At 47.2% G+C, this 13,174-nt stretch overlaps 1 protein-coding gene across 1 annotated transcript in view; it reads left to right on the top strand.

Annotated features, from left to right (window-relative positions):
• DIS3L2 (DIS3 like 3'-5' exoribonuclease 2) overlaps positions 1–13,174 on the top strand; it is a 347,038-nt gene that overhangs the window by 185,013 nt on the left and 148,851 nt on the right. Inside the window, exon 10 of the mRNA XM_010837096.1 lies at positions 4,363–4,442. Coding sequence (XP_010835398.1) covers positions 4,363–4,442 — 80 coding nt within the window. The remainder of the gene's footprint in view (positions 1–4,362; positions 4,443–13,174) is intronic.

The following is a 13,174-nucleotide window of genomic DNA, read 5'->3' as shown; positions in this document are numbered from 1 at the left end:
TGCCGGTTGTAGTGGTCAGTGCTGTTGGATCGGGCCCAGTTTCAGGCTTGGGCAGGGCAGCTGTGGGGAGGTGACTTCTACTCTCTGGAGCCACAAAGCTTCCCTGGATAAAAAAAACAGAGCATTGCAGCCAGGCCTTTAAAAGCTAGGTAGGTCTTAGGCCTTGGAGACCAGTGGGATAAATGTCCTAATGTTAGGAACTTCACCAGCAGTGTCTGAGGGACCAGAAGGTGTAGAGAAAAGGTTGGCACATAAGGTGCACTTTGGGAGTATGCAATCTGATTAGAAATATACGAATAGGTGCCATGTCATGAAAGGCTTTGAATTCTAAGCTGCATTTCTCTTTTCCTCAGTAAGGAGTTGATGAAGGTTTTTGACCAGACTCATGCTCTAAGATGATTAATCTGGCAGCAACCATGACCTTGGGGAGAACAATTTCTGTGATGTGGTAGGGGCCACGGCCCAGATCCAGGGAGGTAAATGGTGACAACATGGTGAGTAAGTGTTGCCGTGGAGACTGGACAGCTGCTTCCAGCTGCAAGGAGGCAGAGCGATGGGTGCCTTGAGGAGGAATAGGACTTAAGGTCAGAGGAAGAGCATGTGAGTGACAGAGGAGCAGAGGTTCTTTCTATGCTTCTGCTGTTTCCTGGGATCGTTGGCCAGGTTGTAAGAGATTGCAGAAGGCATCTAGTTATTCTTCATGTGTTCTTTTCCAGGACCAATGGCCTTGAGCAAAACAGTCTTCGAGGTTTTCTGTCACTTTAAAAAGTTTGACTAAGCCCTTGAGTCACGTGCCTTCAGAAGCTGGTTACATAACCCGGCTCCGGATTGGGTTTCTGCAGCCTCATGCACTGCAGCCCCCGTCCTCTCCCTCCCCCACCTGGCACTTGATTTTCTGTGGGTCAGGGTTAGTTTCTTTCTAACCATTGTTGCGGAACTCTTTAAATATTTGGTCTCACAGGTTCTAAAAACTGGCAGGCCAGGCTGCTCCCTGCAGGTTGTGAGACCAAAGGCTTCCAGAAGAGGAGCCAGTACAATCCCAAGCATGTTAACCGAGTGTAACAGCTGCACGGAGCACCACCCCTGCAGGGCCGGGCTCCCAGGGCTGAGGCCAGCAGCTCCCAGCCGCTGTGGCCCGCAACCAGGAAGAGCCCTCCTGCACCACATCGTGGCCGAGTCATAATTGTGGCGATGACAACAGATTAAATCCCTGGCTCTCAGCACTGAGGACTGGGGTTTGTCAGGGTCACTCACTGTTCCCTCTCTTCTCCCAATTTTCCATAGTGAGAGAGCAAGCTTGGAGTCCACTGCTACAGTGCAAACACTGGCCCAGAGCTCTCTGAGTTTTACTCTCTCTAGAAGTTAGTTCTCTTAGTAGCCTAGACTGCCTGTCTCTCTTTTCTTCCAGCACCCCCTCAACACATTCCAAATGTTGTAACCCCTCAATATATGTGCATATGTTTTTATACACTGTTTTTTTTTTAATAATTTAAGACCACTTGAAGATACACATATAATGCAGTGAATAACTTTTATATCAGGTTTCAGGGCAAAAGGAATATATGAATAGGAGAATAGGCACACCCAGGATAAAGATTAGTTCATAAAGTTCAAATTATAAATAAGATTCTCTCGAAACAGATCACACATGTTTTTTTCTGAGTTTCCTAGCAGCCAAAGCAAAGAAGGAAACTTAAAAAGGATAAAATTCACACGTGTGTGAGGTACAGGCAGACCGTCAGCTCAGGAAAAGAAGAGGGAGTCTTTGCACTGCATAAGCTTGTTGTGTAAGTGCCCGTGAAAGGGGCACTGAATGAGCAAGAGCAAGGCCCTCACTGGCTTCCCTGCAGTGAATAGCGCAGCCATTTGGTTGACTTCTTGTGGTGTCCCATGGGGTAGGCTTGGTGGTGAGGCCCTGTATGACAAGATTCCACTGTGATGGGTGTCTCAAGGGTGCATTTATCACCCCTCAAATCTGGGAGATTCTCTGCCACAAAAAAAGTACCAAGATCAAATGAGTCTGGCAAGGATTATGCGATTCCAGCATGTTGAAGGCTCTGAGAAGTTCTTCAATTAAAAAATTGGCTCAAAAAAAAAAAAAATTGGCTCAGCATTTACCAAAATGATTTAATTATATGACCTTTAAAAAAAATTAAAACACTTATTTTGCAAACACTGAAGGAAATGGCAACCCATTTCAGTATTCTTGCCTGGGAAATCCCATGGACAGAGAAGCCCGGTGGGATACAGTCCATCGGACAGTCCACGTGTCCACAAAGAGTTGTATACAACTGAGCGACTAACACTTTGACTTGATCTAAAACAAAGATCAGCACACTTTGTGCTAAGGGTCAGACAGATATTTTAGCACACAGCCCCTGCCAAAAGTACCCAGCTCAACTCTGCCATCGTATCCTAAAAGCTTGATGATGTTTTGATAAAGCTTCGTTTCTGTATGCTGAAATTTGAATTTCATACAATTTTCACATGTCATGAAATAACATTTTTCTTCTTATTTCTTTTTCAATCATTTAAAAAGACAAAAACCATTCTTAGTTTGCAGACTGTTCACAAACAGGTGGCAGGCCTAGTTTGGTCTGAGAGCTGTAGTTGGCCAAACCCTGATCAAGATACTGTTTGGATGGTACATCTTCCAGTAACCCTTCCTGAATACCATTCCTCAGAGTTGTTTTCATTCAGACTTTTATCTTTCTGGTTTAAGAGCAGATTTTCTTGAAAAAGTGTAATGGAGCATTGGTTTGAGTGCTTATGGGCTAGTCTTAAGATTTTTCTCAAAGGTTGTTTGGGCCCTCTCAGACATATACAAACTAATAATTGAAGTCTTAAAGTTTTATTCTGTCACATATGGCTGAATCAGTTTGAGGCTGGAAATGTTTTAGCGAGCCTTATCTTTCTTTCATAGAAATAAAATTCTCAAAGCACCTAGAGACATTTGATTTTAAGAAAACTTAACTTCCCGGTTAAATCTCTAAGTAAACTAGTAAACTGCGGCCCTCATCAAGCTAACAGAATATCCTTTTTGATTTTTACTAGAGGAACGTTCTTTTAGTTTCTTATGCTGCCCTTACGGTGATTGTAGGTGGGTCAAAACTTTCCCACCACCAAGTTGGACATTTCAGTTTCAATTTAAAAAGTATTTATTGAGTACTCAGGGTTTACAATGCAGTTTGCTGACTTTTATGGAGGATACTGAAAGGAACAAGAAATAGACAGCTTTACCTTGTGAATCAAGTTCAAGAGCCTCACCGATTTAGAGCCCATTGCCATGGTATCAGGATTAGTTTCACCTCCTTGTCTCTTCCCATAAGGTTACACTTGTTACTTCCTGTCAGGATGCATTCATTACTTCCCATCAGGTGGCATGCATTACTTCCTGTCAGGATGCACTCATTACCTCTGGAGGAGAGTCCAGTGGGAGTGGGGAGTGCTGACTCAAATAGCCTGCCTGTGGGGAAGGGAGGGTGGTTTCTTCCAAATACCCAAACCTCCAGGCCAGTGCCTGGGTAGATGGGGCGGGCGGTGTGGGGAACTAGACTGCCCAAGTATTAGATATTTACATTGTAGGAAGGGCTGGGTTAGGTGGGACATGTTACTTGGGAAATTATAAAGCAAAATGAGACTGTCCAGGGGCTTCACAGATTAGGAATGAGATGTGCACAGGGATACTGTGGTGATAAATAGGCGTGGGGTGTACTTAAGTGTATGAGCTTGGGGGAAGTATACGATTATTTGAAGAGAAAAAAAAATTGTTATTAGGGCCATTTCCAAGTAGAACTGCGTCACAGCCAACTAAATGGGCCCAAAGCTTTTCACAGAACCTACTCTTGGGGCTCATCCCTGTGTCACGAGTCAGGCCATTTATTCTTAGGCACATCCTGCTTTTGCAAGGCCGGAGAAGACTCAGTAAATCTTGCTCATATAATCCTTGAAGGACAGACTCCCATCAGCCATCGAGAAAGAGGGAGGCAAAGAAAGGACAGCCCATCAGAGAGTTAATTTACCGAAGGGACTTGCCCCTCTTCAGATGGACTTCCTGGGAAGCCTCACTCCCAGAGGCTGCCTCACCTCCATGTGCCCGCACCTGTTTCTCAGGATCAAAGAGAAAGAGGGGCCAGGCCACAGAGAGGAGAAGGGCCCTCAGAGACAGTACAGAGCCTTGTTAGCCTCCCTAGTTCACAGTTTACTAAAGATCCCCTTCTCAGAGAGACAAGAGAGAAGTTCCTCCCCACTTTGCCTACTATTTATACATTTGCAAAATAACTGTTCTTTAAAGCTGCTCTCCGGTGGGGTCAAGTTTCGGTTATTTGTGGCCTTGCTAATTATGTCTTCAATCTTTCCTAGAAACGACTGTATCTTCACCATTGACCCGTCAACCGCCCGAGACCTCGATGACGCCCTCTCCTGCAAGTCCCTCGCTGATGGTAGGATGGGATTTCTGTGCACTCTGGGTGGCAGGCAAGGGCGCACAGTGTAATGTGCAGGATTAGGTTTGCTCTGTCCCTGAACTTGCCCCTGGCCACGGAGCCTCCACAAGTATGTGACTTCAAGACTGTGCTCCTGAGCCGACTTTGGTGAGAGGTGGGAATGAGAAATGTCCTCTTAAGGGATCCTCCTCAGGCCTCAGAAGGGGCAGCAGGGAGGGCGGAAGAACTGATTTCAGGCCTGGCCCTGCAGGAAGTGCCAGTGTGGGCATGGCGTGTTAGAGAAGAAGAAGCCCCTGAGCCCTGCCTGGGAGAAGCACGGAGTTCTTCATCTGAACTGAACGACACACAGTGGTGATTCCAGGCCCAGCAGGGTAGCAGGACAGCCCCTCTGAGGAAGCCCCTCAGGGCCAGTGCCGCTCAGCAAGGGTCTTCAACCTGCCCAGTAGGCTGTGGAAGGCAGTTGTTAGTGGCTCTTGAAACCTTCTTTGGGGACAGAGATAGGTAGGAAAAAGTAGGATTTGAAAACTACAGTAGCGGGAAGGGAAAGTGTGTGAGGTGTGAGAAGAGTAACCCTGCTATCTGCTTCTTCACGCCCCCCACCCCAACCACCATCATGTGCTGCTCCAGCTTCTCAAGCTGCTTCCTGCCCTGCTCTGGGGTGGGGAAAAGGGTGTCTGGTGACTGCTGTGGCATGAGTCATTCTCCAGTATGGCTTTCGCCGGCCTGCCCCTGATGGTATCCACCTTTGGGACTTAAATATACTGCAGAGTGTTGGTGGCCCAGCGACCTGGTCTTTGCAAACCCTGCAGAGATGTTCACATGTTCTATTAATATCCAGAACTCCATGGGTTCAGTGTGTTGTCTCTTCTCCATAATAGACAGGGAGGCTCTCAGTAGATGGAAAGCTGAGAGACAGAAAATACTACTGCCAAAAATGCTCTCATCTTCTTCTAGTAAGAGTTCTCCTTGAGATTCTGGGCCATGTTGCTTGGTGTTTTCAACCACAGAAAACTCAAAGGACGAGAAAGGATAAAGAGAGAGGAAAGGTCTCATGGGAATTTCAGACGAATTACGTATTTTTACAGTCCAAAGTTAGAGCAGTCTACTTAAAAAAGCAAATAGCACATTGGTTTCTTATATCTGAGCAATCTTTGCTACATGCAAAGGCTTGGGCTTTCTCACACTCACGTCCACTCCCCTGAGCTGCAGCTGAAAAGTGTCCCCAGGGAGAAAGCCCAGTGACACTGGACCTCACTTCCTGTATTTCCTTTCTCTCCAGGTTCATAGCCCTGCTCTATTTGTAGCCAAATGCTTGGAAACTGTTGCTTCATTTACTTTGGCCGCTTCTGTAGTTAATGGTGGGAGGGTGGGCCTGGTCCCCATCTCCCCTGTCTCAGCTGGCCCGCATGGTATCCCCCTTGCAGGGACACTGGGGAGCAGGCGCGTGTCCTGCCCCCACTCACTCCACACGCTATGTGTCCTGTCTAGGGCACCAGGTTATCAGCAGAGGCTTCGTGTAGGAAAATGGTAAAAGATGGGGCCAGAAGGGTTGACTGGGGACAAGTTGTACATGTTTAGAAATTTCCAGCGTATTCCAAAGAATATGCTTCATCAGACAATCGAAAACCGACTGTTTTCAAACTGCTCTTCAGGGAAAGCAGTCCCAGTGAGGGAAGTCATTTAGCAGCGCAAGGTAGAGGAAAAGGACAGGAAATAGGAGCCGAGAAACATTGTGATTGGTTAGAGAGACAGATTGAAGCGCCTGGACTGGAGAGGAGAGAAGTCTTAGTTGCTCAGTCATGTCTGACTCTTTGCGACCCCATGGACTGTAGCCCTCCAGGCTCCTCTGTCCATGGAATTCTCCAGAGGAGAATTGGGTGGGTAGCCATTCCCTTCTCTGGGTATCTTCCTGACCCAGGGATCGAACCTGGGTCTCCTGCATTGCAGGCAGATTCTTTACCATCTGAGCCACCAGGGAAGCCCGGACTGGAGATGCTGGCATTATTATTAATGGGGGTGGGGAGGACAGCTGTGAAAAAAGCGGTAATGACAGAAGATCAATGGGGTGGATGTTGGAGTGGAGGGAGGGGAATCCAAGATGGGGCAAAAGTTCCAACCTGGATGATGAGGACGTGGAATCTGTGTGGTAGAAACTGGGAAACAAGGAGGACGAGCTGGTTTCAGAGAGAGCATGTCTATATGGAATCGCTGCCTGACGACATGTGTTTGGGTTTCCCTGTAACCTGCTGCAGATCCTCTGCAGAGGAGGTGGGGGACAGGTGGGCTAAATGTGTGTGGTTCATCTCGTCATATCCAGGGAGCCGTGGAGATGAGTAGATAATGCAGCAGAACTCAAAGGGTGATTTTCTTAGGATGATGGGACTGTAAGTGATTTTTCCCTTTTCCCTAGTTTCCAGATTTTCATAATGTGGTAATAATAGCTTTATAATGAAAAAATTTTGTAATAAAAAAATTATGAGGTGCCAGAAATTACAGGCTGCCCGGTAGCCACCATCCCAGGTGATGAGATACCTTCCATCTGCTTCACTACTCCTGCATGCCAGAGGAGTAAGGAACGTCTGGTCATTTGGCAGAGCAACAGAAAAAGAACATGGAAAGGAGTCAGGGAAGAGTCTGAAAAGACCTGAGTTGGGTAGTCAAGCATTTTTTTGGTGGCACTTCTACAGTTGGCCTTTGTGACAGCAGTTTCTGCCAAGGCCATTTATCCAGGGGGATGAAAAGTGAAAGTCAATTCCAGTTTGGATTGGGGACAGGTTGGCTAAGTTCAGGTTCCGTTAGTTAACAGTTCGTGTCAGTTCTTGCTTAGAGGAAAAACTGTTTAATGTTTCAAAAAGCAAGTGATGTTTTCTGGGCATATGTTCATCATCTGCAACCATTTTTATGTAAAGAAAACGTAAAGGCTAAACTTGCCTTTGGTCCCATTGAAATCGTCTGAATGACTCTTCTGTGAAAATGAAACACACAGTCCGAAGTAACTTATTTAGTCCTTACCCTCCCTTTCTGTAGAGTTCAGAGGCCCCCCAGGACTTGTTACGAGTATCTCTCCCATAGGTATGAGATTTAGGCATTACAGTCTGCAATGAATCCTGCAGAAGTGCTATGACACCTGCTCCCCGGTAGGCTTTGGTCAGGTTGGGAGGCTGAGGAGGAGGTGCCCTCTCCCTTTGAGGGATATCGGCCTTGGAAAAGATTCTGCTAGTCAACTCGCTTGGTAGTTCCCCACTTGTTACAGCCTGTGAACACACTCAAGGGCCCCATGAACACACTCGAGGCCCCCAGGAACACACTCGAGGGCATCATTCCCGCAAGCATTACCAGCCCGCCAACTTTAACATGGAGTCTTTCAGCTTAGCTCAAGAAAGTATTTAAAAGTGCAAATGAGAAAGACTGGTGTCATAATGATAACCCAGCACCTAAAACCAGTAAATCACATGCTGCAGTGTTTGATGGCTGTAGCAGATCACTCACCGCACACCCCACAGTTGACCTCACCAGTCAAGTGTGGGAACGTCACAGTTGTCACACTACCCTCTGCTTTTCAGATTACTTCTCCAGCGTCTGCTTATTGAATATCCAGATTGCACTTTTGACTCTCTACCTGACAGGCAGCCCATTCAGCCTTAAGATTGTGTGACTATTGGGAAATCCTTCCCAGTAATGATCTCAAATACTCTTTCTTCCTGTGACTTTGCACTTGTTGGTCTCATGTGTGGCCCTTGGGGTCCTATAGAATAAATCTTGTCTCTCATGTGACAGCCCTCAGATACTATATAACAGCTGTCCTGTATGTCGAACCACAGCTTCTCAACTGAGCATCCGGTATATTTTTCTATGTCCTGTAGCTTATGAAATTTGAGCCCATTTCCCTTGTCACAGAATTACTTCTGCCTCTGTGAGTTCTGAGGTAGGTGGCTGCCTGTATTCGGACTTCTCCGTGTCTGCCAGAGCACGGTGATTCTGTTCCAGCCAGTTCCAGCCACCCATTTTATTCAGTTAAACCTGCCTTATTGCTTTGCTCTAGTCTCTGAGAGAGGAAGTCATCAGCCAGACAAGTCAGGACTTTTATTCAACTTTTATTCAGGCTCCCAACAGATCCTACAGGAAATTGCTGTTCTCTGCTTCTCTGGCTCTCTTTGCTTCTCTAATGTTTTATTCTGCAGTGAGTGCTCTGCCATTGAACATGGCAGGAGCAGCCTTGCCAGATCTTAGAGCTGAAGGACTGGGGAAGGAGTGGGGGGTTGGGACTGACTGCTAATGGGTTTGGGGTTTCTTTGGGGGGAGATGAAAATGTTCTGAAATGACTAGTTATACAACTCTGTGAATATACTAAAAACCATTGGAGGAAAAAGAGTGAGTAAATGAATAAGAATAAATACATAAACAAATCCCTTCATCCTTGAGGCTTTCTGGAAATGGGAATTCACACCTTGACAATCACTGAACAGAAGTCTTGATGGAATGAACACCTGGCTGGATTCCCAGAGTTGCATCCCTCTTGCCTGTCTCTCCTCCTCGCTGCTTTCACCCATGAACCATGAAAATCTTGCCCAAGGAGCGAGCACACATCTTAGGTACTTAGCTACCTGCGCCTTTTCTCCACCCCCTCAGAGGGCAGCTGGCCAACTCACAGAAAGGAGGAACCGTCCAGCTGACCGGGTGTGAGAAAGTGCTCCGTGAGTGGACGGCGTCCTGCCTGAGGGACCCTAGGAGAGCACTGTGCCTACGCTGCTGTAGGGGGGCACCAGTCTCCCTGCCACTTTGTCTCTGTGATCTGGCTTTCGCTTTCCCTTCCCTGAGGAGGGAGGACTCGGGAGCTCTGTTCCTGGGAGCCCTTCTCACTCAGGGAATAGGAACAAGACACTAGGAGAGAGCCTGTAAGAATTCCATAGAAGTCCTACCCATGTGGTTACATGTGTCACTTGCTGAGAGTTCTTGTCATGACCTGTCACCCTTGGAGGCAGTGAGGAAGTAGGAGCTGGAAAGACTCTGCCCCTGCTGTGTGCCAAGCTTAGGCCAGAGAACCTGAGCCATAGAAGGGGGCGGGGGTCATAATTTTAATGAGTGGAGAGTGGCCTTGAAGGCTCTGGGTCTGCTGCTGGAAAGGAAGAGGGCATGGGAGTCCTGAAGGTATGAGCACAGGGTTCTGGCGAATCCTAGCACCTGGACTGGACCCTATTCCTGGGTTCAGTCCCACGTCTAGAAAGATCTCACCCCACCAGTCGCTCTCCACGGCCCCTTCATGTTTCCCTTTAGTCTGGCTTCCTCCTCTCACAAACTTAAGTCTCCATCCTGTAAAACCTTCCTCAGCCCCCTACAGCCTCAGGAGCAGCTGTGTTCCCTTGCCCATCAAAGAACCGTCTGTACTTGCTGCAGTCACTCTCCAGTCTCCCACTTTTTTCTTATTCCCTTTGCTACATGGCTCCAGAAAGTTCAGTGGCACAGGTTGTGCCTGATTTCAGTTCAGTAAACGTGTGCGTTGTTTTGCTTTTCACCTACTCTTCTTTGGGCTCTGGCGGCTCTAGTTGCTCTTGGTCATTGGACTCTTTTTCTCTGGTTGTCCTCTTTAACTCTTCTCTATCTTCCCCCTTCTCTGTCTGCCTCATGGGAGTCTGTGGGACTTCCACTCCAGTCCCCTTCCTTCCTAGTGCCTCAGCCTTTGTGCCCTGTTCCCTCTGCTTGATTGCTCTTTCCTTGGAGAGCTGCGTGGCTGATTCAAGACAGGTGGCTGTCTTCAGAAAGACCTTCCCTAGCCATCTTGCCTCTAATTTCTCCACTCCCCTCAGCCCTCTCCAACATCCTTGCTGTACTATTTTCCTCATCACTCATCACCCACTGACATGCTGTTGACTATCTTGTTTCTTATCTACCTTCTCACCATCCAGCCACCCCCTTGCAGTGCAAGACTCAGAGCAGGTGCTCAGTGAATCTCTGTACCTGTGCTGATGTTCATAACCTCTCAAGAGGGGAGGGGGTTCTCAGGTAGAGGGAAGATTGTGTGAAGAGCCCCAGGTGCCAGACACGTGGTAATTTGGAGGGAAACACACAGAATTGGGACTCTCTGGACTGTGAGGTTCAAGTAGGGTGGTGGTTGTAGATGAAGCAGGGAGGAGACTCAATTCTTTCATAGGTCCTGCTAGAAAGTTTAGACTTTATGGAGAAGACAGCATTTAAGTTGGAGAGCAACATCATCCATCCATTCAAGAAACGAGAAATGTGATTTGAGGAGCAAGGGCTCCTCTTTCTGCTGGATCTACAACAGAGGAAAAGCCCTGACAAGCTCCCTGTCCTTCCCAGTTCAATGTCAAGTAACTGTCAACCAGAAGTATGGGAATGGCCCATGGTTGAGATGCGAGAGTGGTGTGAGGGACAGACAGTAGTATTTAAACCTAGATTTGAAGAATTAACGGAGTGAGCCACACAAAAGAGTGGGTAGAAAGAACGTTTCAAGCAAAGGGAACAGAGCATGTGGAGGCCCTGAAGTACAAAGACTTTGGTATGGAAAGGAACCGGAAGTCAGCATGGCTGAACTGTGGCGGGGTGGGAGGAGCCTCTGAGGGCTGGCAGGCTCTCTTCCAGAGTGGGAGTTTTATCCCAAGTGTAATGGTAAGCAGAGAGCTTTAAGCAGGAGAGATTCAGGATCCAGCCTGCAGGTTGGAGAGCTCGCTCTGGCAGCAGTGAGGAGTCAGGATGGAGCATGGGGTTAAGATAGTCCGGGTGGGAGATGGCAGTTGCCCCAACCAAGGCAGAGGCTGCGGAGCCAGAAGTGCGGGAGGCACTAGCCAAGGGTGACATCGGGGCAGCTGCAGGAGCCTCTTAAGTGCTCTCTCGTGACGGCCCTTTTCTTCCCACTCATGGAAACCAAGGCAGTCCTTATAAAATGAAGATCTGATCAGGTTGTTCCCCTACCCCACCCTTTCCAAGACTTCTCATCCTGCTGAGGATAAAAACCGAAGTCCTCACTGGGACCCACTGCTCTCTCTCTCTAACCACCTCTCCTCCAAGTCCTCAGCGGGACCTGCTGCTGTCTCTGGCTCTAACCACCCCTCCACCCTCCTTTCCTGCAGTCACTTTCTCACCCAAACTCCTCCAGCCATCATGGCCTCGGTGCTGTCCTTAAGATGGGCCAGGCTGCTCCTAGCTCAGCACTTGTGTACTTCCTGTTCCCTCTGTCTGGATCCCCTTCTCCCAGATCTCTCACTGCTCTTAAATTCTGCTCAAATTTCATCTGAAGGAAACCCTTCCTGACCACCCTGTCACTACAGTCTTCTCTCCCCACCCATTTGTTGATTTTCCTTAAGGTACTTGTGTGGGTCTGTCCCCCTGGAGGTGAGCTTTACGAGAGAAAAGACTGTCCTGTTGTTCACTGTTGAACCCTCAGTGCCCTGTGTACTGTGTGTTACATAGTTGACACGCGTGGCAGTGTTTGTAGAATGAGCAAGTTAGTAAGCTTTTGATAACTGGAAGTAGGAGAAGAATCTAGAATGTCATCTAAGCTTCTGCCTTGGGCAGTAGGTGGAACATAATAGAGGAAAACAATAGAATGGGGAACACTAGAGATCTCTTCAAGAAAATTAGAGATACCAAGGGAACATTTCATACAAAGATAGGCTCAATAAAGGACAGAAATGGTAGGGACCTAACAGAAGCAGAAGATATTAAGAAGACTTGGCAAGAATACACAGAACAAGTACCAAAAAGTACAAAAAAGAACTTCACAATCCAGATAATCATGATGGTGTGATCACTCACTTAGAGCCAGATATCCTGGAATGTGAAGTCAAGTGGGCCTTAGGAAGCATCATTACAAACAAAGCTAGTGGAGGTGACAGAATTCCAGTTGAGCTATTTCAAATCCTGGAAGATGATGCTGTGAAAGTAGTGCACTCAGTATTTGGAAAAGTCAGCAGTGACCACAGGACTGGAAAAAATCAGTTTTCATTCCAATCCCAAAGAAAGGCAATGCCAAAGAATGCTCAAACTACTGCACAATTGCACTCATCTCACACGCTAGGAAAGTAATGCTCAAAATTCTCCAAGCCAGGCTTCAGCAATACATGAACCGTGAAGTTCCAGATGTTCAAGCTGGTTTTAGAAAAGGCAGAGGAACCAGAGATCAAATTGCCAATGTCTGCTGGATCATCGAAAAAGCAAGAGAGTTCCAGAAAAACATCTATTTCTGCTTTATTGACTATGCCAAAGCCTTTGACTGTGTGGATCACAATAAACTGTGGAAAATTCTTCAAGAGATGGGAATACCAGACCACCTGACCTGCCTCTTGAAAAACCTGTACACAGGTCAGGAAGCAACAGTTAGAACTGGACATGGAACAACAGATTGGTTCCAAATAGAGAAAGGAGTACGTCAAGGCTGTATATTGTCACCCTGTTTATTTAACTTCTATGCAGAGTACATCATGAGAAACGCTCGGGCTGGAGGAGGCACAAGCTGGAATCAAGATTGCCAGGAGAAATATCAATAACCTCAGATATGCAGATGACACCACCCTTACAGCAGAAAGTGAAGAAGAACTAAAGAGCCTCTTGATGAAAGTGAAGGAGGAGAGTGAAAAAGTTGGCTTAAAGCTCAACATTCAGTAAACTAAGATCATGGCATCTGGTCCCATCACTTCATGGCAAATAGATGGGGAAACAGTGGCTGACTTTATTTTTCTGGGCTCCAAATCACTGCAGATGGTGATCGCAGCCAT

The sequence above is a fragment of the Bison bison genome, unplaced genomic scaffold (assembly GCF_000754665.1).
Source record: "Bison bison bison isolate TAMUID 2011002044 unplaced genomic scaffold, Bison_UMD1.0 scf7180017864068, whole genome shotgun sequence".
Lineage (NCBI taxonomy): Eukaryota > Metazoa > Chordata > Mammalia > Artiodactyla > Bovidae > Bison > Bison bison.
The sequence above is the reverse complement of the archived record's forward strand: the minus strand, read 5'-3'. Positions and strand labels throughout refer to the sequence as shown.